Genomic DNA, 25611 nt, shown 5'->3' with positions numbered 1-25611 from the left:
GAACACCAGGGGTCAGTGCATGTACAGATACTGTAATACACAGGAATTCGAGGATATATATATATATAATCTCTCACTCACTCTCTTGGCCTGCTCCAGTTGCTCGTTGAGCTCGTCGAAGGCCTGGCTATGTTTCAGTCTCATCTCCACCACCTGCTGCTCGTGGACCTTGCCTTCATCCTCTAGAACCTTCTTCAGCTGGTTTACCTCAGTTTCACGCTTTGTCCTGACAGACAGAAGTAGAGAAACGAAGGAAAGAGGGAATTGGAAATTGTCAGATTGTGAGCTAAGCTAAATACTGGGAAACAAGGAACATAACGGAATTTGAGTCTGAGAATTGTCATCAACTCATGAAATCATTTTTCTAGAAGGTCAACATGAAGGCATCTAAATAGCATCCACTATGTGTCATCTTATTTCACAATAAACCAGTTTCATTGAAACACAGTAGCCGACTACGTAACTAATCTCCTCCGGGTATCAGTACCTGAGCTCTTGCTGGGCAGCGGTGGAGTCCAGTGTGTCCTCAAGCTCAGTCTTGAGGGCCTCCAGCTCCTCACCCAGGTCCCTGCGGTTCTTCTCAGCCTTGGTGCGTGCGGCCCTCTCTAGCTCCAGGTCCTCCTGCAGCTCAGATAGCTGGGCTTCCATCTCCCGGATCTTCTTTTGGGCCAAGTTCTTCTGGGCTGCCTCCTCCTCAATTCTGAGGGGACGAGAGAGAAAATGGAGGGTGTAATAACATTCATTATGCCATGAAAATACAATTTACAGAGTATTCACACTAAAGTCACTATGTATGTATGCGATTGCAGAGATCTTGCAGAGATCCCACCTGGCCAGGGCTGCCTGCAGCTCCTCCTCCTTCTTGGCCAGCTGGGCGCGGAGCTCAGCGATCTGGGCCTGCAGCTCAGCTATCTGGTCAAGGAGATCAGTAGAATCTCCCTCCAGCTTACGCCGGTTCTTCTCCAGCTCCTGACGGCCCTTCTCCTCCCTGCGCAGGCGGTCTAATAGTGAAGGAGAAAGTGTTAAGTAGGATATAAGAGCAACCTGGTCAACATGGTGTGTGTGCTCCACCTACCCTCTAGGTCAGTGATCATGGCCTCGTGTTTGTTCTTGAGTTTCTGAAGGCTCTTGGACTTCTCCTCCTCCTCAGTCAGGTTTGAGGTGAACTCAGAGATACGCTCCTCCATTAGCTTTTTCTCCTGTGGGACACACACAAACAGGAGTTCACAACACAATTCTATCCATCCATACAACCGCCTGCCTATTGGTTGTTTACAGACCTTCATGAGTTTGTTGTTCTGGTCTTCAAGAACCATGACGTCCTCCTCAATCTTCTTCAGCTTGGAGTCTGTGGTCACCTTCTCCAGCTGCAGCCTCTGCCTAGCAGCCTCCTCCTCATCCAACTGCTGCTCCAGGTCCTACACACACACATGAGGGGAAAGAGTTAGTACAGTGTGTACCTGCCATGCTGCACAAAGTGTGTGTTGGTTTGTGTGTGTGTCCTCACCGTGATGTTCTGCTGCATCTTCTTCTTCTCGGTCTGCAGATGTGTGGCTCGCTCCTCCTCTTCCTCCACTCTGGCCTCCAGGTCATGAAGGATCTCCTCCAGCTCCTGCTTCTTAGCGGCCAGACGGGCTCTCATCTCCTCAGCCTCGGCACACAACTCTGTCTCAGCCTGCAGCTGCTCCTGCAGGGCCTGCTTCTCAGCACTCAACTGGGGGAGACAGAGACAATATGGTGTTACGGGTTCATGAATGCATTTTCAAGTTAGCTTCAGCAATTATTGTTTCATTATAAAATGATCAACATGTCACTTCAGGGCTGTTTCAGTGACGAGGGCCTCCATCTTACCTGGTGCTGTTTGACCTCCATCTCCTGCAGCTGTATCTCAGCATACTCCTGCCTCTCCTTCACCTTGCTCAACTCATCATCCTTGGCCTGCATCTCCTCCTCCTGCCTGCTCACCTGCAGCAGGGGCTTCACCTGGGGAGGGGGACAGTTCAGAGGAGAAGAGAAAGGCAGTTATACGCCAGTATTCCCCAGGGGTTTGGCTGAGGCGAGTAGCATTGTATAGGAACAACATTAGCATAAGTATAATGTGTACCTTGGTGAAGAGTCTCCACCACTGCCAGTTCCTGAGTTTGAGGTAGGCAGAACAGTTCCTCTGGATCACCTTCATGGCGGTCAGCTGCTGCTGTCTCCTGGCAAAGGCCCTGCAGAGCAAACAGAGAGAGCGAGAAACACTTTGGTACCTTCCAAATACAGTTATAAGACATGAAGCAGAACGTTTCCACTGCAGCCATATGATAGACAGTTGGAGTAAGGGGGTCTCCTTACTTGCGGGCCACGTAGCCTCTGCACCAGGCCTGGAAGCTGATGATGACGTCAGTGATCTTCATGTCTCTCTCCTCCTCCAGGTGAGCCAGCACTCCAGCCCTGAAGAACACCTTACTCTGACCAATCCTGAACAGGTTGGGATCCAGCTCCAGGCTTTTGATCTGACAGAAGGAGGGTGAGGTATACAATCAGCTAAACTGACAATATTAATCACTTCATTCTGAATGAGTGACAATGTTGTAGAACAAGATAATAATGCCCCTCTCTTACCATGAGCACACAGGCCTGTTTGCCATCCATGAAGCCCTTGGGGATGGAGTTGGGTGTGAGGATCTCATACCTTAGAGACAAAAGGTATATACATGGGATCATCAGTTGTACTCAACTCACTAAAAGCAACATACACAGCATGATGCAACAACAACATGAGGTTAAGTTGGGCAACTGGTGAAAATAGACATATTTGTATACAGCCACAATGAGAGTGTCCACGGTACCTCTGTCTGAACTCCTGGAAGACGATACGGTTGGGGAAGCCCTGTCTGCAGATACGGATCCCCTCCAGAACACCATTACACCTCAGCTGGTCCAGAACCAGGTGGGGGTCTAGCTTACCAGCCTGTAGGGGAGGAAAGAAAGGGAACATGTTTAGATGTGGAAATAAAAAAAGCTGCCAAGATACCACTAAGATAAGCTGTGGATGCCTCTGTTGTGTATTGTGTTCGATGGCATCTTGAGAGAAACTATTGTTTGGATGTTTTCACTGGTGGAGTTGATCTACTGGTACCTTCTTCTCGTGGTTGGGGATGATGCAGCGGACGAAGTTGGGATTGGTGTTTCTCAGAGTGGCCATGAGCTTGGACAGCTGCTCCTTGTAAAGCTGGCCCACTGTGCGGAACATGCCCTTACGGGTCTTAAAGGCACCAGGCATCTCAGACATCCCTGCAACCTTATCCAGGCCCACGATACGATCCACTGAGAGGGGGAAGACAGAAGAAAAAGAGGAGGAGAAAGGGTGCCGTGAGATAAGAGGCTTTCAATTTTTTTTATATCTAACCAGGCTAACTCCACACAGTGAAAACAAACCACAACATAAAACGCATGAAGCAGAGTATAATGGTGATGATCCCATCTCTACATGGGGGATGGTGAGAGATGGTGACAGGTTCAAAACCAGGGACACCACAATACTGGGTCAATGCAGAGGACAAATACAGTAGGAAGGGGGATTTGGGGAATGAGAGGGGTCAAAATGCCAGTGGGTGGGTAGGAGGGAATCACACTAGAATGAGACGCAACTCGATGCAGTGAGTGAAGTATGTGTGTGTGTGTGTATATATACACACACATGTAACTGCTTACACTATGCGACCATCTTAATATGTCAAATGTGTGGTGCGAACCGACATACAATGAGAAATCAATGTTTGTGACAAACTGTGCATTTGTGGGCATGTTTTTATTGGTGACGACGGAACCAAACCCATGCAGTATATACCCATTGCTGCAGTACCCATGAGCAACACCAGGGGTCCCAAACCACACTATTACACAGAGGGAGAGAGGAGAGTCCAATGAAAGTGCAGCAGGTGGTAGATCTCACTGCACACAGAGCTGGGGGGGGAAGGGGGGGCAGTCATTACAACCCCTTGTAAATATATATGGTAAATCAACATTGAGCCACAGGGAAAACAGGGTATGAAGACAGGATAAAAACATAGGCAGTTGATGCTGAGAAGATGGAAAGGTTCATATTAGTGTGAACAGAAGGATGAGCAGAATTGGAGTAAATAAAGGAGACAAATGAAAAAGAAAAAAAAAAAAGTCACCTGAATCTGAGTGGAGAAAAGGAAAACGCTGATAAAAATAGGCTCTCTGAGACCTCTGTACCTCTGAGACCCAGTAAGAGGGAGAACAGACAAAAACGGGTCGTACAGAGGAGCAGATGGATAGAAACCAAAACAGAGTGATCGGTAAGAACAAAGGTCCAGACACCAGACATTGGATACGAGACAAGAGAGAACAGTGGATATGAGACAGGAAGAGACCCTTCACTGAAAACATAGCAGCAATTCCCAGCATGAAGGTTAATCCACTTAAGTCTGTTCTTCTTACTGGTTGCTAACTCATCATTGGCTGCACTCACCATCCTTCCACAGTTCAGACACAAACTTGTCAGTGGACTGGTTGAGCAGCGTGGCCACGTTGTCGTTCAGAGGGTCCATGTTCTTCATCAGCCACTCGTCAGCCTTGTAGTCCACCTGAGGAGACGGCACAACATATAGACAATAGTATAGAAAACACAAGGTTTTCCTGGGACATGTCCAAGGGCGCACAGTTTAAGCAGAGTCTAAACTTCGCCTTCATTACTGGTCCGTTTACCTTCCCGGCGTAGTGAATGATGCAGAAGTCAGCCTCATCTTTCAGTTTCTTGGGCTTGTGGAACTTTGAGTGGGTGCCCTGCTCCTGCAGGACCTTCTCCACAAAGCTCTTGTCAGTGGCTTTGGGGAACCAGCACTCCTCATCCAAAAGGGCCAGGATACCAGGGGGGCTAGCCTGTGGGAGAGCAGAGAACAAGGCTTACAGAGAGACCAGGGAGCCTGGAGGTGCAGCATAGCATGGGACCTATCTGAAAGAGATGGAGGGGGAAGAGAAAGGGAGGTAGCAGGTGGAGAGATATGGGAGAGGTTGAGAGAAAGGGATGAGACTGTAGGAAGTGAGAGGTTAACAGGGAGTTACATACAGGGAAGAGTTAGTGAGAAAGGGAGTATACAGTACATGATTAAAGGTAGGGAGATACAAAGGGTCAGACTCACAGGCTTCTCAATCAGGTCGATGCAGGGCTGCAGGTCCAGGCCGAAGTCGATGAAGCTCCACTCGATGCCCTCCCTCTGGTACTCCTCCTGCTCCAGGATGAACATGGTGTGGTTGAACAGCTGCTGCAGCTTCTCGTTGGTGTAGTTGATGCACAGCTGCTCAAATGAGTTCAGCTAGAGGAGAAAGAAAGTCAGAAAGTGCATTCACCATCATGAACAAAAACTAAGAGGCTCAAGTGTATTTGTCCCCTTTTCCTAGTCTGCAGTGATGTGAAAGAACTAGACAGGTGAAAACAGATTCCCTGTAGGCATCCACCCCCATTCTGTCTTTCTAGATAAATGGAGATGGCGAGAGAAGAGGAAATCGCTTTTAACAAATATACCCTCTGGGTCTTACTCAAACATTGTAATCTCGTTGGTCTTTCCCCCACTCCAGTTTATACCTCAAAGATCTCAAAGCCAGCGATGTCCAGGATGCCGATGAAGGAGGCTCCCTGTCTCTTGGTCTTGTCCAGGGCCTTGTTGATCCTCATCACCAGCCAGCGGAACATCCTCTCGTAGGTGGCCTTGGCCAGGGCCTCCACTGCAAACTCAGCCTGTTCCTGGGTCTGGGCCTTCTGCACGTAGTCCCTGCCCACCTTGATACGAGGGGACAGGATGGCACGGGTGAAGTCTGTCACGCTCATGCCCATCAGGTGGCACACCTTCTGAGCAGCTGTGACAGGGAGGGATGAGGGACAGAGAGATGAGAGTTAGTGTTGAGAGGGAGGGATCCCCCAGGGAATAACAGTTTTATGCCTACAGCAGTGCATGGAACTAGACTTTGAAACCAAAAATAATTCTGGTGGACTGAAGTGTATAATCTGCTGGTCAGAAGAGTGTAATTGACAGATACTAGGATCTCCTTGTCATGATCAAACCAGCCCACATAAAGGTTTGCTGTACCCGTGTCGTCAGGCATGGAGGCCTGGTCTGAATGGCGCTCCTTCTTAAAGCTCATGTTGCCCAGCTGGAGCACGGAAGACACCACCTTCAGCAGACCTGCATGAGGAGACCAGAGGTTAGAGTCACACCCCCCCAAAGTAAACCAGTGAGAGGGTAGTGTGTCCCGTCCTCCCCCTCACCAATCTGCTCATCCTCTGGAATACCCATGATCCTAAAGGCCTCCAGGGTCTCGGTGAACAGGTCCTTATCCTGCTGGCCAGGGATGGTCACGTTTCCATTGACCAGGAAGCGGTAGTTGTTGTAGCCCTCCAGACACAGCTCGGCTGAGGGGAGCACAGAGTTATTACATCTGATATGCAGTTAGCAGTACTTGATAAAGGTGATAACGAAGGAGGCTTACAGCGCAGTTTGTCTCCAGCACCAGTGAGCATGTAATAGAAGACATGGAAGGTCCTCTCGTCTTTGGCCTGGCGGATGGCACGGGACTTCTCCAGCAGGTCTGGTGGTTAGACCGTCAAGGAGCCACTCATTCAGACTGGATTGTGAGCTTCTGCTGGCCGGGGCAAGTGTGTGTGACTTACTAGTTTACTGGAAAGACTAACAGAGAGATGTCTGCAGTTAAACTACACTTCAATCTATAGCCTAAGGAATTTTGATATAACTAGGCAAGTTAGTTAAGAACAAATTCTTATTTACAACGAAGGCCTACACCGGCCAAACCCTAGCCTGGATGACGTTGGGCCAATTGTGAGCCGCCCTATGGGACTTCCAATCACGGCTGGTTATGATACAGCCTGGATTCGAACCAGGGTGTCTGTAGTGACGCCTCTAGGACTGAGATGCAGTGCCTTACACTGCTACGCCACTCAGGACCCCAAACTATTGTATATTTCAAATGAGGGAGTGAATTTCATTGTTATTAACATAGTATGAAGGATACAGGTTTCAATGTTGGCCCCCACGATGTATCCGTTGACATCGAAGTTAATCCTGATGAATTTTCCCTGGAGAGAGAGAGAGAACATAGTGAATGACTAAGGAAGCAGGAAATACTTGTCCAACAGAAAAAATAAATAATTTGAAGTCAAACCACAAGCATCACTAAGAGATTTAAAAAAAGGTCTTACGAATCGAGATGAGTTGTCGTTCTTGACAGTCTTTCCGTTTCCAAAGGCCTCCAGGATGGGGTTAGCTTGCAACAGCTGCTTCTCCAGCTCACCCTAGAGGACAAACACAGAACCGCTCTTTTAACCAATGACTTTATCCCATTGGATTCTTTAAACCACCACCTCCTTATAAGGACACATCTAGATTAGTGCAAATTCTATAGTGACTAACAGGACATGCCATTTGGCATTTCTCAGCAGTGGGCTCAAACTGTGAATACCTTTGGTGATTCCAATGGATGATTCGTAGTCATGCATTGTGAGAACTACAATCTGCTTTAAATTTACTTTAGTTTCACTTTCTGAGGATTTCAGGTGTTTAAACATTTGATTTGTGTTTGGATGTTCCCTTTTCACGCCCATCATTTAATCATAAGTCATAAGATAATTCACACAACTGCATGCAGACCATTGAATATCACGACACACGGGAACATACACAAGTACACAATACCCCACACACAGCGCAGTGTTAGTGCCCACACCTTGACACCCAATGGACAACCCTGTGGCCCTCATCAGTAACCCTTCACCCAGAGTAACCCCCAGACCCCATGCAGAGAACTGACTGTCAAGATTCACTACACTGACATTAAGTATACACAACCCCTACAGCCAGAAATCTGTACATAGTTCACACTGAGCTCTACTTCAGACTGTTGTTGTACAGGTGGATCCATGCACATGACTCCATCTAAAATGCCATTAGTAATACTACAGTGAACTTCAATTTTAAAAGGATCTAATACATGGACAGGAAAGCCTACTGATAACCTTCAAGAGTCTGTTACAGCTGAGGCGGTGTCAACATGTGAGAAGCTTGGCACATATTGGGTGGAAATCACTTCAATCCACCCAATAAAAATACAGACTTGCACTAATATTCTTACATAGCAGTTAAGAGGTTGCTGGTTCGAATCCCTGAGCCGACTAGGTGTAACATTTGTCAGTGTCCCCTTGAGCAAGGCACTAACACTAACTCTCCTGTAACTCTTCCTAGATAAGAGTGTCTGCTAAAATGACTCAAAATGTTAAAAATGAAGCTGCTATAGTAGTGGCTTTGTCAATGTTATCAATCTGAGGAGCTCACTGAACCTTTTACCCGGAATCTTCAAGGACAATGTTGGTTTAAAACCAATCCCTAACTAATCCTATACATTACACCACTATCAGGCTTTAAACAGTAGTAAGGAGCAGGGAATAATGGATCTGTTGACTGGTATGAAGCATCCCCAGTGAACGAACACACACTTATACAACTAGTCCACTGGCATCACAATGCACACAGCAACTCAGTGAGTATGTCCAGAGATCTTTAAAATGGTGTGGACAAAGAGTGAGAAACGGAGAGGGAGCTGTGAGAGAACGTTGACCAGATCTCTGAACAGACACACTGGAACACACACACACAGCAAGCAGACATGGAGTCTCACACACAGGTGAACGCATCAATCACACTTCTGGAACCGCCAGGGGAAAACAAAGGATCAACAGCGTTATGCAAAATTCAGCCAGACTTGTCAAACTGCAGAGCTGTTTACTCATGAAATATCTTTAAACTTAGTATTTAAAAGAAGATCAAATCAACAATACAAAAAGGGATGCGCTCTCGGTTTTGTCTGGCTGAATTCAAAATGGCAATTTCCCCTTTAATAAAGAACATTCCTTCCTCTGGACCGACACTGGTCATGTGACCTACACTTCCAAGTGACCCACTAGCCCACCACAGAGCACGCTCCAGCAGCACAGGGGAGGAGGAGACAGTGCAAGAGCCAAGGAGAGGGAGGAAGGGTGTGGAGGAGGAGATCCAGAGATGTGTGATGGGAGAGGAAGGAAGGGGGTGAGGGGGGGGGGGGGTAACTCACATGTGACAGGAACGAGCTGGTCTGTTGATGGGAAAAGAGAAACACACAACCTCAAAGGAATGATAGATACAGATACTGGTCCGCTTTCAGAAAAGACCAGCCTCTCTTGAACCCTGTAGTCACAGCTGCATCTATCACAGGGGTGGCCAACTATAGCACTGCAGGGTTACATTTTGTCTCATGGCTTTATAGAGTTGACCGGAGGTCACTTTGATTCAGCTCAGCCGCTGGAGGAGGAATGTCAACAAAAGGAATAATATAGTCAGTCCACTGTGGTTTAGATATGACACTATGAACCAGCTACTAAGGGAGTTTAATCTAACTCCTGCAGTGCTACGGTCAGTCTTAAAGAACCAAGACTGGCCAACCCTTATTTAGAGGTTCTCTATGGCACCATAGAGCGGTGTGACTGATGTAGAAGCAGCACCTATCCAAGACCTGGAACAATATGGTGATGGCTTGACAATGATGTAATGTTAAGTACCACTGACAACACTATTTCTCAAACACACATACAATCACAGTACAAGTAGTTGAACATTGAGGACTCGGAGAAGCCTGGTTCCGAGCTGATAAAGGACCATAGGAAACCAGGCCCACGCAGAGTGTGAGAGCATGGTGAAGAGAAAGAAAAAAAGGAATAGGAAAGAGAGTAGAGTGAAATAGAGAGGAAATGAGAGAGAATAGTAGAGTAGATGACTGACCTGGTCTTTCTTGGTCTTGTGGGAAGAGGCCACATGGGCCAGATACTGAATGACCTTCTTGGTGTTCTCCGTCTTCCCAGCACCAGACTCTCCTCTGTGGAAGAGAAAAGGAGGAAGGAGGACAGAAGCAAAAAAGTGACATCCTTAAATCGGTTGTCAGCAATTTCACACCAAACACTGATTTCAAGGTCATGTTGAGAGACCAAGATTTGCTGTTCATAGAGTTGTGCTCAAGACTCACGTGCAAAGAATGGACTGGTCTTCACGGTCTGTGAAAAGAGGTGGGGCCAAGATTATTTTAAAACATCCATATTACATGCATTAAGTTGGATTGAATAACATGAGGGGACAGTTGAATTCAATAGTGACAGAATAGTTTCTGCTATTACTTGCAGCCCTTCATGGGTGCTTGTGGTGCAGAGGAACTTCAGTTCCATTGTCAGAACAACTAAAGTATGTTGTTGCCAGCTGGCTTCATATAAAATGTAAATTCTAGTGTGTATTTGCTATCTCAGGAGCACATGCACCACATTTTTGTATCTGAAACAGGAAGCGCATTGGTCACACAGGAAATCAATATCCGGCTTCCTGTGAATGGAAAGGGTGATGCCTTTTAACCAACAAGCCACTTAACCATCCCCATACTGCACGGTAACTCCCTCCCTCTCCTCTAAAGTTAAATGACTCCCTTTACTTAAATGGGGGCCAACCATGGACTAACAAGACAAGAGGGAGTGAATGGACAGCCTGACAACACCAAACAGTACATCAAGGTAATGGGTCTGGGAAAGAGAGTACTGAGAATGTACTGCATGTAGACTACATACCCTTACAGACTGACTAATGGCCTTTCCTTGGTTATGGAAGGCAGGAACCCTCAGAAATCAAGGCTAATGCTTCACTACTTAAATGCAGACTTTCAGATCCAAGTGTGCCTGGTGGAGTCTAAACTGATTCATATCTTCTAGACAAATTATCTTACTAAACATGGATGTTAAAATACTACCAATAATACTGTTTTATTCATTAGCCTTATCTGAATACATTTGCTAGGTTACTTACTACGATGTTGTGGTATAATAAGGACCTTGGCTTACCCTGCATCATGCTCCTGTAGGCCGTGTCAGTGATGGCATAAATATGGGGGGGCATTTCATGCCTCTTCTTGCCCTTGTACATATCCACAATCTCCTCTGAGTAGATGGGCAGATTCTTATAGGGGTTTATAACCACACAGAAGAGCCCAGAGTATGTCTGTGATACAAAGAGAAACACTTATTAATATTGGCTACTGAACATACATGCTCTCCGCTATCCATGTCCTGAACCAAGAACACTAGAGTCGGACTTGACTGGCCTTCTTACATTGGATTTTGGCTAGTCTTGAGACGTCACTTCAATTAAAATTCTGTCGATATCAGTGAGAGACTGCAGTAGAAATCACTCCCGACCTGCCAATGTAATAGCTTAAACTGACTGTATATTTTATAACTGATGGTCTACAGTCAAGAACAAGACTGGACAGATGTATATGGGGAAATCATAGTGAATATTATTTTCTGAATCTAACCCTCTCCAAGTCTTTCGTCAACACCAGCTCCATACTTTATTTCCCTCCCCGACTACAGCCAGAGGCTGGGCTTGATCAGTCATGTTTCACAATCACCAAGACTTTTTACCAAACAGTGACATCTTCCGAGGTAATTTCACCCCACCCCCTCTGTCCCTTTCATTATACCCATCTAAAGCCTCCCCTCATCTTGGTATGGGCATCTGGAGCAGCTCTCCTCCCCACTTCACTTTTGTTCATCAGCCCTCTCTATTTCCTTCCCTCAGCTACATTCCTGTCCTCCACTCCCCATTGCCCTCGCTTCTGGTCTGGTAGTTGTCTCAGTTGCCTCTCCCAAGTGGGGAGGGGGGGTTTTCAGAAGGGTACCCGGTTCAGTGGCACACAACACGGCAGGACCCAAACCCCAAGAGGGCCAGGGCGTGTTGACTTGACTGGGTCAAAGCCCAATCTAGCTGGCACCAATTCACCCCGTCGTGGACAGAGGGATAAATGGCATTATGGGGGAACAATAATTGGAGCACGATTTACATTCCATCTCCATTTAAAACTCAACTCTGAACAGCTTTACTCTCCACCCCCCCCATTGTGTCCCTCTTCCACCCCGCCTCAGGAGAGTATTGTTCCCTGCAGATTCCTGTTTACAGCAGCACTCCAAACACAGAAGGAGCGAGTAAGAGGGAAGGGAGCCAGAAAGGGAGGACTGAACATACTCGTATGTTTGGTAAACATTACAGCCTTTCATTTGGGATGGCAACCTGCACATAATGGGTCATCTGACACAATTGGCTTAATGGGGCAGGAAAGGAGGACTACCTGGTTTGGAACCAGGCCAAGTCGTGACATGAGCAGACAGTGCTTTCGTAACCAGCATTAAGCAAGACCTTGGATAACAGCTAAAAAAAAAATTATAAAATAAAAAAATCAGCTCTCGTATGGGGGGGCAAGAGTGAATCAGGAGTGTTCACATGAACACAGATTGATTGACACATGTATCATACAATGAGGTGAGGTCCTTCAATGTGCTGTAGTACCAGAATTTCTCTTTCAGGTTCTACAGGCTGGGAATGTGTCCTTCAGTTCAGTGTGTGCCTTGTATATAATACTCACGTAGATGAGGCCAGAGTAATATCTCTCCTTGAGGTTGTGCAGCACCGATGCCTCATTCAGGCAGGTGAGCTCGGCCATGTCTTCCACCTTGCTGAACTTGGGCGGGTTCATCTTCTGAATGTCATCCTTGTTGACTTTCACCTTCTTGCCAGAGTCTGCCAGCTCCACCAGGCACTCTTCACCTCGCTCCTCCTTCACAGATCCCGCCTCGAAGCCCAGCCGCTCCGACGGCACCCACACCAGCTTCTTGGTGGCCCAGTCTGCCTGGGCCAGAGGGTTGTTGACCATGTTGCGGTCCACGTACAGGAACTTGTCTGCGTCCGTCGCCATGGTTGCTGTGGAAAGAGACCCAGAAGTTGGTTAGGGCTGGGAAATAGAGCATTTAGTTGTAGTACCAATTCAATTTAGTTAGACCTCAACCAACAAACAAACCTGATGTAAATGAGCAACAGTCCTGACAAACTGAGCCAAGTTAACAAAGACTTCCCTTAAACTACAAAGCAATATCTATCCCTAAAACAAGAATGTGGGCATGATATCCACAATACCCATGGGTTGTTCTGATCTAAAGCTAGCAACTGCCCAGAAAGTTTGTTGGGTTGTGAGTTGATGTCTGTCAGAGAGGTCTGGTCCCTGGCCGTTTGCCTTGATGTAATGTCTGAGGAATGCCAGGGTCACCAATGTTTCCTCTACAACATGGAGTGCTCAGGTTAGGTCAGGTCAACATAAAAACACGCTTATCTCAACAAGGCCCCACTATTCAGGCAACCGCTACGGATGCTAAATCAAATTAAAGGGCGCACTCCCTCTCCAGCCAAGACGGTCTCTAAAAAAATCGTAACTTACAGTGCTGTAAAACTTTGTTGAAGTCGGAAGTTTACATACACTTAGAACAGTCATTAAAATTTGTTTTTCAACCACTCCACAAATTTCTTGTTAAACAAACTATAGTTTTGGCAAGTCAGTTAGGACATTATGCATGACAAGTAATTTTTCCAACAATTGTTTACAGATTATTTCACTGTATCACAATTCCAGTGGGCCAAAGTTTTCATACTTGACTGTGCCTTTAAACAGCTTGGAAAATTCCAGAAAATGATGTCATGGCTTTAGAAGCTTCTGATAGGCTAATTGACATCATTTGAGTCAATTGGAGGTGTACCTGTGGATGTATTTCAAGACCTGCCTTCAAACTTAGTGCCTCTCTGCTTGACATCCTGGGAAAATCAAAAGAAATCAGCCAAGACCCCAGAAAAAAAATTGTAGACCTCCACAAGTCTGGTTCATCCTTGGGAGCAATTTACAAACATCTACCACATTCAACTGTACAAACAATAGTACGCAAGTAACACCATGGGAACACGCAGCAGTCATCCCGCTCAGGAAGGAGATGCGTTCTGTCTCCAAGAGATGAACGTACTTTGGTGTGAAAAGTTCAAATCAATCCCAGAACAGCAGCAAAGGACCTTGTGAAGATGCTGGATGAAACAAGTACAAAAGTAACTATATCCACAGTCAAATGAGTCCTATGAAATTGACACAACCTGAAAGGCAAGGAAGACACTGCTCCAAAACCACCATAAAAATGCCAGACTACGGTTTGCAACTGCACACGGGGACAACGATCGTACTTTTTGGAGAAATGTTCTGGTTTCATGAAACAAAAATAGAACTGTTTGGCCATAATGACCATCGTTATGCTTGGAGGAAAAAGGGTACGGCTTGCAAGCCGAAGAACACCCATCCCAACCGTGAAGCATGGGGGTGGCAGCATCATGTTGTGGGGGTGCTTTGCTGCAGGAGGGACTGGTGCACTTCACAAAATAAATGTAATCATGAGGAAATAAAATTATGAGGATATATTGAAGCAAGGAAGTCAGTGAGGAAGTCAAAGCTAGGTCGCAAATGGGTCTTCCAAATGGACAATGACCCCAATCATACTTCCAAAGTTATGGCAAAATGGCCTTATGGACAACAAAGTCAAGGTGCTGGAGTGGCCATCACAAAGCCCTGACCTCAATCCTATAGAAAATGTGTGGGCAGAACTGAAAAAGCATGTGTGAGCAAGGAGGACAACAAACCTGACTGTTACACCAGCTCTGTCAAGAGGAATGGGCCAAAATCCACCCAATTTATTGTGGGAAGGGTGTGGAAGGCTACCCAAAACGTTTGACCCAAGTTAAACAATTTAAAAGGCAATGCTACCAAATACTAATTGAGTGAATGTAAACTTCTGACCCACTGGGAATGTGATGAAAGAAATAAAAGCGGAAATCATTCTCTACTATTCTGACATTTCACATTCTTAAAATAAAGTGGTGATCCTAACTGACCTAAGACAGGGAATTTTTACTAGGATTAAATGTCAGGAATTGTCAAAAACTGAGTTTGAATGCATTTGGCTAAGGTGTATGTAAACCTCTGACTTCAACTGTATATTCATGGTAATGTCGAACATGTGCTGACCATCTCATTTAAATATGTGGTTTTGGGACAGACTTCATTGATTACATACTTGGAGGAAAATCTTCAAAAACAATGTGTTTCGCAACGTTCGGTTTCTAGGGACGAGGAGCACGTCAGAGTGGGAGGCTAATAGACTGATACATAATGAGGCCTGAGGAACCTCCAACATTCAAAAATGTTGGAGAACATTCAAGGGACTAAAAGTTTAAATATATACTTTGGGTTTAAAGGCATAAACACAATGTTCAGTCTTGAATCTTGTTTACAACGCTTGTGTAAAACAACCACAATGCCAGCGGTGAGCGACATGGCTTGCAGGCACAAACAGGACCGGTTCACAGCTCATGAACAACATCTAAGTCATTGAAGTCAGTTCCATGGTGTAACCCACATGGAGACACTAGACAAGTATTACCAGAATCCAGTGGGGGTGAGGGACGGGTGTTTCATAACGTTTAGCTATACACAGAGGTAGAGAAAAGGGAAGGCCATTATCTGAGCATTCCAACAACGGGAGCGTTGAGCGTTGCGCGTTGCGCCCTAGGGAGAAACTCGCTACTCCCTAGGGTAGAAATAAAATTAAACATTTTACAACAAATGGCAACGTTTTGTTTACATACTCAACTTTGCAAAACAGCACACACTCAAAAAGGTTAGAAGTTAGGGATTAGGGGGGGGGGGTTTACAGGTGGCAAGTTCTCTTACAGTGCCTACCATCATAAAGCTATTCTTACGAAATAGCAGCATTATTGAATGTGAGGTTTACCTGCTGTAGAATGGGGGAAAAGTTATTTTATAGGCATGTTAACCTACACTGGGGGCAATGCAGTCTACTGTCAACAAAGGCTAGGGCAAGTAGATGTTTGAGAATGTATTGAGAAAGGCTGTACTGCACTGCTGACAGAGGGTTATGAGAAATACTAAAATGGCACATTAACCCTCATCTAAGTTAGGGAACCAGGACTGTAGCACCATTCTTCTCCCTCCTCAGAGCTCTACAGCTGACTTCCATCACTACACCCTCCCCTTTCCCAACCCTTACTTCACCGTTTCCTACTTTAGAGTGAGGTACCCCACAAATTAGTCCCCCCAGACTCCTCTCGGTCAGCTTCAGTCTCCCTCTCCCCACCCCCCTCTGTTTATCCAGTCTTCCAGGGTCACATTCCTCCCATACTGACCCTTTATCAAAGACAGAGAGCAAAGGAATGCTGCACATTTCTTTCCTCTGATCACCATCAGTCTCTCCTGGTCTTTCCTCCCAGTCTTCTACTCCCATCACCACATCAGTAGAGGATCGCACACGTTGAAACGAATGTGGATCTCCCATTCGTCAACCAATTGTTCAGCACGCTGTTGATGTCTGATGACATGTGAGATTCGACATAGAAAATGAAATAAATAAAAATAGGTTGCAAAGTACTCTAAGCAGGCAAATGCTATTGGTGTGTTCGAGCCCTTAAAAACACTCACGATACATCAACATCACCTAGCCCTGGTAATGCACCCACAGGCTGTACAGTATAACAGTTAACTGTGGCAGGGCCTAACTATCTGCAGCGTTAGGCAAACATAACCAGCAACCACACCAAGGGGCAATCTAGTCAGTTCCATGCAGTCCTAACAGAGCTAATGCCTTACTGCAATAGTTAACCATTGTTTTCCTGCTTGGCAAAAACAAGCAGTAGGGAGTACAGCCTCAACACACCAACGCTCTGGGATTGATTCTTATCAGTGTCAGCTAGGCTAACGTGGGCATGCAGCATGAAGAAAGAAGAAAAAAAACGTGTGGCCTACATGAAAACAAACTCAAACAAGCAGCTCAAACATATACAGGCCATCTGTTGATTGGAGGCAGGATGGGGGCCAGAGTTTAGCTTGTATTGTCTACCAGCAAGACATGGATAAGCCAGCAGGATAGGAATATAACAATGATATTGAACAGAAATAACAATGATAAAATGAGACTTCAAAAAGGAGAGCATGCAGCCGTTTTGGACGGCCCTGGGGAGGGAGCAAAGAGGCCTGTGCTGTGTCCCATACACGTCGTCTTGACACAGATTAGTCAGTGACGCATCTCCTCCATCCATCTCCTGAGAGCAGCACAGGGATACATTTATAACCACATCTATTCTTTTCATAGTCATTCTATGGAAGGTGCTCTACATTGAAAAGTGAAGGCAAACCTGAAGTGTGATGGTCAGCCGTTGTCAATGATGTACAGGCTAGGCAATGTCTATGGCGTTAAGAGAACACTGGGTAGACCGACGTCTTTTATTATGACTCAAAGTCCACAGCCTTCCGTCTGGCCACCAAAGTCCACAGCCTTCCGTCTGGCCACCAAAGTCCACAGCCTTCCGTCTGGCCACCAAAGTCCACAGCCTTCCGCCTGGCCACCAAAGTCCACAGCCTTCCGCCTGGCCACCAAAGTCCACAGCCTTCCGCCTGGCCACCAAAGTCCACAGCCTTCCGCCTGGCCACCAAAGTCCACAGCCTTCCGCCTGGCCACCAAAGTCCACAGCCTTCCGCCTGGCCACCAAAGTCCACAGCCTTCCGCCTGGCCACCAAAGTCCACAGCCTTCCGCCTGGCCACCAAAGTCCACAGCCTTCCGTCTGGCCACCAAAGTCCACAGCCTTCCGTCTGGCCACCAAAGTCCACAGCCTTCCGTCTGGCCACCAAAGTCCACAGCCTTCCGTCTGGCCACCAAAGTCCACAGCCTTCCGTCTGGCCACCAAAGTCCACAGCCTTCCGTCTGGCCACCAAAGTCCACAGCCTTCCGTCTGGCCACCAAAGTCCACAGCCTTCCGTCTGGCCACCAAAGTCCACAGCCTTCTGTCTGGCTACGTCTTCACTCAACCTGGGACGCCACTAAGCCTGAAGCCAAGTACTGCGCAGCTGCAAGGCCTCCCCATGTCTTGTCACGTTAAACTCTGTTCAGCTGTACAAACAGACTGATCTATTGAAGGTTGGCTACACTGAGATTAGCCGTTCTGGTAGTTACTCATGCAGAGTTACAGATTAATGAAGGAGACACGTGGAATACAAGGAAACCAATCCCTCCAACAGTCCCTAAATGTTACCGAACCCATCTGACAATCAATGACTAGCCAACATGTCATTCAAGGCTAAGAAAAAGACTCTGACATCTTGGAAGGGTGGTGCTTAGTCAGAGAAGTGGCCTACGATAGGAGCGGAACCACAGGCTGAATAACAAGGGGGGGGGGGGGGGGGTTTAGACTTCAGAGACAAGAATGAAGGCACAAAGGGAGGAAGTAAGGAGTGTCCTTGTCAACTCCTGGCCCTCTCGCTGCTTGCTCTTCATCAGAGTCATCCTTCCCTCCCTCCTCCACTCATTTCATTCCAGCTCAGTGCCTTCCCCTGCTCCTCCTCACACAGAGCTATGCGGAGTAGCTGGAAAAACCAAGGTCTTGAGCCTCCATCTCATCAGTCAGAGACCAAAGGCTACATTTAAAACCTGACCATGTACAATAAGCCTTGTATCCCACCAGCCACATTATAAAGCTGTTAAACAGCTGTGGCCAACTGGCCATGGTATACGTCTCCATTGACTGGAATATTAATGGAGCCATTTATACATCCTCCTCATATCACATCCTACCCTGTCCGTCCCTACTCTAGTCATCAGATGGTCTCGTTGGGTCCAGTCTAGCATGCATGTTAAGCTTCAACGGCCTTTCGCTCCATCTCCTGCCCCCTGACCTTACCTCTTCTAGTCCTCACCACTGTCTGATGCCCTGAGGGAGAGAGTGTGACTGCCAGACGAGGCCAGGAGAGGTGGAGTGCGTCTAAGTTCATTATAGACTCAGACACAGTCTCCCTGCCTAAAACAGGGGAGGGAGGGGGAGCCGAGGAGAGAGAGGGGAAGAGGAAATGACAAAGCGGGAAAACTATTTTGCCATTTGTGGAACTTTGTTGTGTGAATTCTTGCAGAGTGCGCCAGGAGACACCGTTGAAACGAGAAGTTCTCAGCAGACTGCAGTAAATTAAGTCCTGGAAACAAACCACACTCCATGACAAACCCTTATCCACTATTTTTCCACATTCCTCACTAGAGATGCACATAAACTTGCAGCACGATTTCCTTTAGAATGATTATATTAACTGTACTGGTTGACAGCCAGTAGGTGTCAGTCTGACACATACACCTACACACGTATAATGATTTGGGGTCAAAGGGCTTATGAAACGGCTCATATTTCTGTTGTCATTCTGACAGCCATAGTGAACAAGTGAAAGCTCATTGATATTAGATAATGGTTACATAAGCCTTTTAACTGTTGTGAAAGAATACATACCCGCTTCCTCGGTCACTTAAATAAACATGTCTTTCTAAACCCTACTCAGGACATAAAACATCTTTCACCTGACCGTGAACACTGAACATGTCTTCATCTCATTTTTACCCCCACTTAAGACTAAACCATCCCCTCCCTTTTGTCTGCTAACGCCCATCTCTCCTTACCTCTGACTAGAAGTCTTATCTACAGTATAAGAGCACTCCCTTTGAGTCACTATATAGTCTAGGCTACATGAAGACAACAAATGGTGTCTAGCGTTTATGGAGGCTATTCACCAGTCAAACAAAAAGCACTCACGGCCAGTTGAACATGTGCTGTATTGAAACTAGTTGGGTATATTGAACCTGATCTGCATGTGTTGACAGAGGAATAAAATATGGAGTGGCAGTCAGAGGGACGTCCCCGTGCAGAGAGCGTTTCAAAGTTCAGTGTGAAACTGTGTTCGAGTGCTCAAGTTGACGGTGTTGGGCAATAGCCAGTCTGACACATGTATACACGCCTACAAAATCAAACACATCAGGTGCGCAGATCACACCCAACATGGAACAAAGTCTCTTTTCTGACATGCAAGGTAGCTTTTCACCACCCACATGGTGTAAAAGACCTCTACCTAACTAGTAATCTGCTTCTCTCCATTAGTTACATTGAATAAAAATATAACCGCAATAAAGTGTTAGTCATGTTTCATGAGCTGAAATAAATGTTTGCAGAAGTGTTCCATACGCACAAAAAGCTTCTCAAATTTGGCTACATCCCTTTTAGTGAGCATTTCTCCTTTGGCAAGACAATTCACCTGACAGGTGTGGCATATCAATAAGCTAGTTAAACCGCATGATCATTACACAGGTGCAGCTTGTGTCGGGGACAATACACTCTCTAATGTTTAATTGTCACACGACACAATGCCACAGATGTGTCAAGTTGAGGGAGTGTGCAATTGGCATGCTGACTGCAGGAATGTCCACCCGAAATGTTGCCAGAGAATTAAACGTTCATTTCTCTGCCATAAGCTGCCTCCAATGTCGCTTTAGAGAATTTTTGCATGTTTTTTGTATGTCCAACTAGCATCCCAACTGCAGACCATATGGCATGGTGTAGGTGAGCGGTTTGCTGATGTCAACAGAGCACCCCATGGTGGTGGTGGGGTTATGGTATGGGCAGGCATAAGCTACAAACAATGAACACAATAGATTTTAGCAATGGCAATTTGAATGCACAGACACACCGTGATGAGATCCTGAGGCCCCTTGTTGTGCCATTCATCTGCCGCCGTCATCTAATGTTTCAGCATGATAATGCACGGTCCCATGTCGCAAGGATCTGTACACAATTCCTGGAAGCTGAAAAAAAGCACAGTTCTTCCATGGCCTGCATAGTCACCAGACATGTCACCCATTGAGCATGTTTGGGATGCTCTGGATCGATGTGTATGACAGCATGTTCCAGTTCCACTAATACCCAACAACTTCACACAGCCATTGAAGAGGAGCGGGACGACATTCCACAATCAACAGCCTGATCAATCCTATGCGAAGGAGATGTGTCACACTGCACGAGGCAAATTGTGGTCACACCAGATACTAACTGGTTCTCTGATCCATGCCCTTAACTTTTTTGAAGGCATCCGTGACCAACCAATGCATATCAGTCTTCCCAGTCATATGAAATCCATAGATTAGGGCCCAAGTCATTTATTTCAGTTGACCGATTTCCTTACATGAACTGTAACTCAGCAAAATCTTGGAAATTGTTCCATTGTTGCTTTATTTTTGTTCACTATAAATTTAAAAAAGGACAACTATCCCCCCACCCAGCAATCAGTGTTTCCACGGTTAAGTCCAGAGAAGTGAGAACAAGCCTTGTTTGTTTGGAACCCCAGCCATAGATTAGTCATTTCCTGCTATTGTTGCAGTCAGTGGAACCCTACAGGTGTGTGCTGTGAGAGGGAGGATGGGAAGGGGGCCCCCAAATAGGAGGTATGGAGAAATTGACAGAATGGAGTAGGAGGAAGGAAACAAGCAAGCAAACATTAGAACAGACCTAGTAGTGGGATTTGCACTAGGCCTTTTTAGCTGATACATTGGGTGTCCCTGCCAAGTCGACCAATCCGATTGACCCAATTCAAATCATATTGTTCAAGCCAGACTGAACAAAGGAATTAGTTTATTACATATAAATAGATAGCGAGAGTAATGGCAGTAAAATAAAAGTTTAAAAGAATTTGACTGGCAAGCCAGCCGCAGTAAAATATGACTCAAGCCTGAATCAGAGAGGACAGATGAATGCACGCACGTAATATCCTGTGTTTGATGTCTGTAATACTAAGAATCCATGATATCCAACCTGTTATTTAAAATAGTGATGGCAAAGAAATGTACTTGAATTTTATTTGAAAAATCCAGTATTTTTCCTTCATAGCTTGTTCTCCATCTTATTAAAAAAAGGGAGCCAATTTGTTTATAGGACACTTCCATGATGTATTTCTCATGCTCTCACTTGTATCTCGGCAGCACATATGGTGAGCAATATGTTTGGAACGTCAGATTCCAATTTAAAAAATATATATATATTTTTTTTTTTATTATCAGTACCAAATCGTAATACATATACAATTGTGAGAAACGCAATACATATCGTATCGACACCCAATTATCATGGGAATATTGTGAGGTCCCTGGCAATTCCCAGCCCTAGTTTAAAGATGGAATCCGTATTAGGGGAAACAGCTCCACTGTCCTCCCCAGCACTGTCGTTATCGTTTTGTGAATGTAACAGAGGTGAGGTACATCGAGCAGTGTAGTTAAAAAAGGTTGCAGTACATATTCTGCTGTTGTATCACACAGTGACGTGAAACTTGTTTACAGTAACTTTGTAACTTTGTTGTAATATCCCAACCTGACATGACAGTTTCACCATTAAGGATCCCAGCTTTAAGAGAATGTGCCCCATGTTTATATGCTGATCAGTAGCTATGAGCAGGTCTGTATACATTCCTCAAATGATTTTGACTCATGTGGATGATTGATCTTTGTGTTCTACTTGCCCCTTTGACTGGAGATGTACTGTACATTATATGACATGGCTCATAAATATCAATGAAGCATAAAATGTAGTCCTGTCTAGATGACCTTTCATCTGGTCTGCTGTAGCTAGCTGGGATATAGGGCCTAAAATGAATATAAAATTAGGATTGTTTACTTGGGGAAATGACCTAATTTTGATGGTATGTTCAAAAATGTAGTGCTCTTTTTTTTGCTTCCATTGTCTGGATTATCATCAAGCATTTGCCCATGTTACTGTCCCTCATCCCTGAAAAGGGCAACTATAGTCCTGTAAATCTACAGTTAGTTTAGAGGACCTCGCCTGACAGAAACCAGGTCAGAAACATCTTGGGACTGACTGATAGTATCAACTCAAGAATCACAGCTACCACTGAACCTTAGATAACTGTGGGACACTTTTGTGCCACGGTGCCCTTGACCCAAATTGAAACAAAAGCAAGTTGGTTCCTAACAGTAATCTACCTTAGCCAGGATGTCTGCATTCTAGTTGTCCTTCAACACATTAACAGGCATTTGAATTTGTCCTGTATGATTTTAAGCAGATTTTTAGTGCTAGACTACATACTGACCAAATGTGGTCGACCCACTGGTCATGAACTGGGTACATTCTAGTACGGACATCATTGAAACAGTCAGTAAAATGTAAGAAGATCACGACAAGTTAGACTAATCAGTTTATATCTAAAAGGTCATTATAACTAATAATAATGGTGAATGCCTTTCCAATGAGCAAATCCAGAGGATTCATTTCAGATGCTGCTAGGGGTTTGATTCACAGTTCAGTGCAGTGAAAGCACAAACAGGAAATGATGTTATTCTGACAGGAACCAACACCCTGCTTTAGTGAAATAGAAAGACACCAGAGAGACCAAGGATGTATGCAAGAAAGTCATGAACTTGACTTTGCATACTGCTACCTTCAAAAGACAGAAACTCTGTTCTAAGACATAGGCCTGTGTTTCCCTTGAAATAACAAGTTTGAATTAATGGGCATGATATTCAAATGTGGCTATAACTGTAGGGCAGACATTCACTCAGTGCAGTGGGAACAGACTTTTTGCACAGGCCTAGACTGAGCCATGTTCCTATATCAGGAGAATTGCCCAAGCTCACTGGAGAACCATGAGTAAGTTGTGAGTCCCAGATTGCCTGACGACTCACACTGAATTCTTCCTCTGCTCTATATTTCGCTACAATTCAGCTTGAGACTGCCAAAGTTGAAGTTCATTGTGATGACGTCAAAATTAAGGTCACCAGTGATTGGATCATCTCAAACCAATCAGACTATCAAAGCCAATGACAGTTACAAAATGCTGCTTTACCGAATTGTTCTGGTTCTGGTTCAAATCTTTGGTTTCTGGGACCAATCAGAATGGTTAGAATGGGTTTGTGTTCTAACAACCTAACTGGCAGGCGTAAAAGAAACTCCTGAAATTAGATCCCCTACATACTGGTCTTGACGAGAAGAAAAAAGACAACTTGGGGTGAGGTTCTCTTCTGTAATGTTTAACCAATCCGATAGATGTGGAGGAGTTAACAATGTGACTCCATCTTAACATCCAAAAGTGGAAGTGGCATCAGACGCTTTCCATTTGCCCTGAAATCCAGAACATCCCCTTGTTAGGGACTCTGATTTCTAGAATGCTAGCCTCTGCATGGGGAGGTACTCCAATCCAGACTCATTGTGGAGAAGAAACTAATATCAGTGGGCGTGGCATAGCGTTTGGCCGCAGCAACGAGTTTGGGTAGCCAGGCAAAGTCCCTGAGGTCGAAATAATCAGAATCAAAGTACTGCGTCAATCTATAATTTCACAACACAAAACACTGACCAAACCCAAATTACTGACAAAGAACTTAGACAGGTGCCATTGCATATATAATGTCTGGTCGTGTAACAAGGTTCACTAGGCCTACCGAGTATATAGTCTAATTTAGTTCAATTACTTAAGCCAAGAAAGATAATTTATCATAACTCAGAAAATGTAAGGTAATACTGTACACGACTGGATACATTGTCATTTCACGCATAAGAGTTCATTGGAGTGTAGGCTGAAATACATGAGAAACAAATTCAATGACGTAGACCTAAAGCATCAATCGAACAGGAAGCGTGGACGTACACAGCGAATCAATTATAGAGTGACGTAATGGTGCGCAACAACACTCCCGGGGTACGTTAGCCTACAAACTTGTTTGCTTGCCCAGCGGCTGATCACACAGCGAAACCCTAAACTATACAACATGTTAATCCGCGATGAAATAGACACGTCAAAAGGGTTCTAAACAGGACCGGGCTTATAGTTGATGCGTTCCATTATTTGGAGTTACTTTTCATTCCCTCCCTTTCTACATCTCATTCATGCGAATCACTTCCTGTAGTTAGCAAGTTAGCTTACGTTACTTGCAACATTTTCTCGCCATTGCTTCTTTAGTCGCTAATATCATCATTCTTTGACACCGTGCCTGTTAAAATGAAACTATTTTCCACCTGAAATTGAATCAACTATATAAACAAAAGTTAATACAGTTGGATGTTGAAAAGTTAACAATTCATACATCTGGGTTATGAGTTCCCACCCAGTGAGGTGATGCAGTTGCAGTTCCCGTCCTTCCTGGTTAGGTACACTTGCTCACCGCTAGACACAAGCATGTGAAGAGCCAAGGCTGAAGGAAATGAGAATGTAGCTAGAATAGATATCTAGCTAGCGGGGTTATTACCTGCTGTTGAGATGCAGAGTCTTTTGGGGTTGGCTAGCTACAACCGGTGGCTGAGTCGGTCTCCGTGTCGCCGAGAAAACAAACTCCTTTTCAGTCGACAGCAGCCTCGCAAAGAACTCAGATCAAACTATAGTGTTCTCTTCTTCCCTCTCCCTCACTCTTTTTTTCTTTTTCCTCCTCTCTTCCACTAGCTAGTTAAATCTGCTCTTTGCGTTGTTAGTCGGGGTGCGGTCCAGAGGAGGAGGGACCTATATGTTATGTCTCCGCCCTCCCAGCTTCTCCCAGCCAATGTTATAATAATCCTTACCGTCTGGGCCAATAATGCTATTGAAGGGGCGTTTCCAAGTGGAGAAACTAGTGCCACTGGGCAAAAAAAATCTTGAACATGAAATAGTTGAGGGGAGGAGAAGGGGGGCACAGATAAGGTGGTGTTTAATGAAGGAGGTATGTGCACTGTAAGGATTTTTATGACCATATAAGTACCAGTCCATTCAGGATGGGCTACATCATAAAGGTTATCCCCGTGTGTCATTAGACT

The 25611-nt window shown here is 45.4% G+C and overlaps 1 protein-coding gene across 3 annotated transcripts in view; it reads right to left on the bottom strand.

The window, feature by feature from the left end:
- LOC109893502 (myosin-9) overlaps nucleotides 1-25341 on the bottom strand; it is a 31956-nt gene extending 6615 nt beyond the window's left edge. The window contains exons 1-27 of one of the 3 annotated variants that reach the window (XM_031834533.1): nucleotides 25074-25341; nucleotides 12511-12845; nucleotides 10931-11087; nucleotides 10075-10102; nucleotides 9834-9927; nucleotides 9130-9150; nucleotides 7226-7318; nucleotides 7039-7102; nucleotides 6499-6597; nucleotides 6278-6421; nucleotides 6099-6194; nucleotides 5597-5868; nucleotides 5154-5327; nucleotides 4720-4893; nucleotides 4484-4598; nucleotides 3125-3312; nucleotides 2835-2956; nucleotides 2608-2677; nucleotides 2338-2498; nucleotides 2105-2213; nucleotides 1852-1983; nucleotides 1508-1714; nucleotides 1281-1418; nucleotides 1076-1199; nucleotides 830-1001; nucleotides 488-700; nucleotides 82-226 (exon numbers count right to left, since the gene is read on the bottom strand). In XM_031834533.1, the coding sequence (XP_031690393.1) occupies nucleotides 82-226; nucleotides 488-700; nucleotides 830-1001; nucleotides 1076-1199; nucleotides 1281-1418; nucleotides 1508-1714; nucleotides 1852-1983; nucleotides 2105-2213; nucleotides 2338-2498; nucleotides 2608-2677; nucleotides 2835-2956; nucleotides 3125-3312; nucleotides 4484-4598; nucleotides 4720-4893; nucleotides 5154-5327; nucleotides 5597-5868; nucleotides 6099-6194; nucleotides 6278-6421; nucleotides 6499-6597; nucleotides 7039-7102; nucleotides 7226-7318; nucleotides 9130-9150; nucleotides 9834-9927; nucleotides 10075-10102; nucleotides 10931-11087; nucleotides 12511-12840 (3642 nt within the window). In that variant the 5' untranslated portion in view covers nucleotides 12841-12845; nucleotides 25074-25341. Of the gene's footprint in view, nucleotides 1-81; nucleotides 227-487; nucleotides 701-829; nucleotides 1002-1075; nucleotides 1200-1280; nucleotides 1419-1507; nucleotides 1715-1851; nucleotides 1984-2104; nucleotides 2214-2337; nucleotides 2499-2607; nucleotides 2678-2834; nucleotides 2957-3124; nucleotides 3313-4483; nucleotides 4599-4719; nucleotides 4894-5153; nucleotides 5328-5596; nucleotides 5869-6098; nucleotides 6195-6277; nucleotides 6422-6498; nucleotides 6598-7038; nucleotides 7103-7225; nucleotides 7319-9129; nucleotides 9151-9833; nucleotides 9928-10074; nucleotides 10103-10930; nucleotides 11088-12510; nucleotides 12846-17159; nucleotides 17671-25073 lie in introns of those variants that run through there. The other 2 variants (XM_031834534.1, XM_031834535.1) reach the window with 2 other exon arrangements.
- Between the last annotated feature and the right edge of the window lie 270 nt (nucleotides 25342-25611).

Source organism: Oncorhynchus kisutch, linkage group LG10, assembly GCF_002021735.2.
Source record: "Oncorhynchus kisutch isolate 150728-3 linkage group LG10, Okis_V2, whole genome shotgun sequence".
Taxonomy (NCBI): domain Eukaryota; kingdom Metazoa; phylum Chordata; class Actinopteri; order Salmoniformes; family Salmonidae; genus Oncorhynchus; species Oncorhynchus kisutch.
Note: the sequence above shows the minus strand (reverse complement) of the source record. Positions and strands in the feature narration are given on the sequence as shown.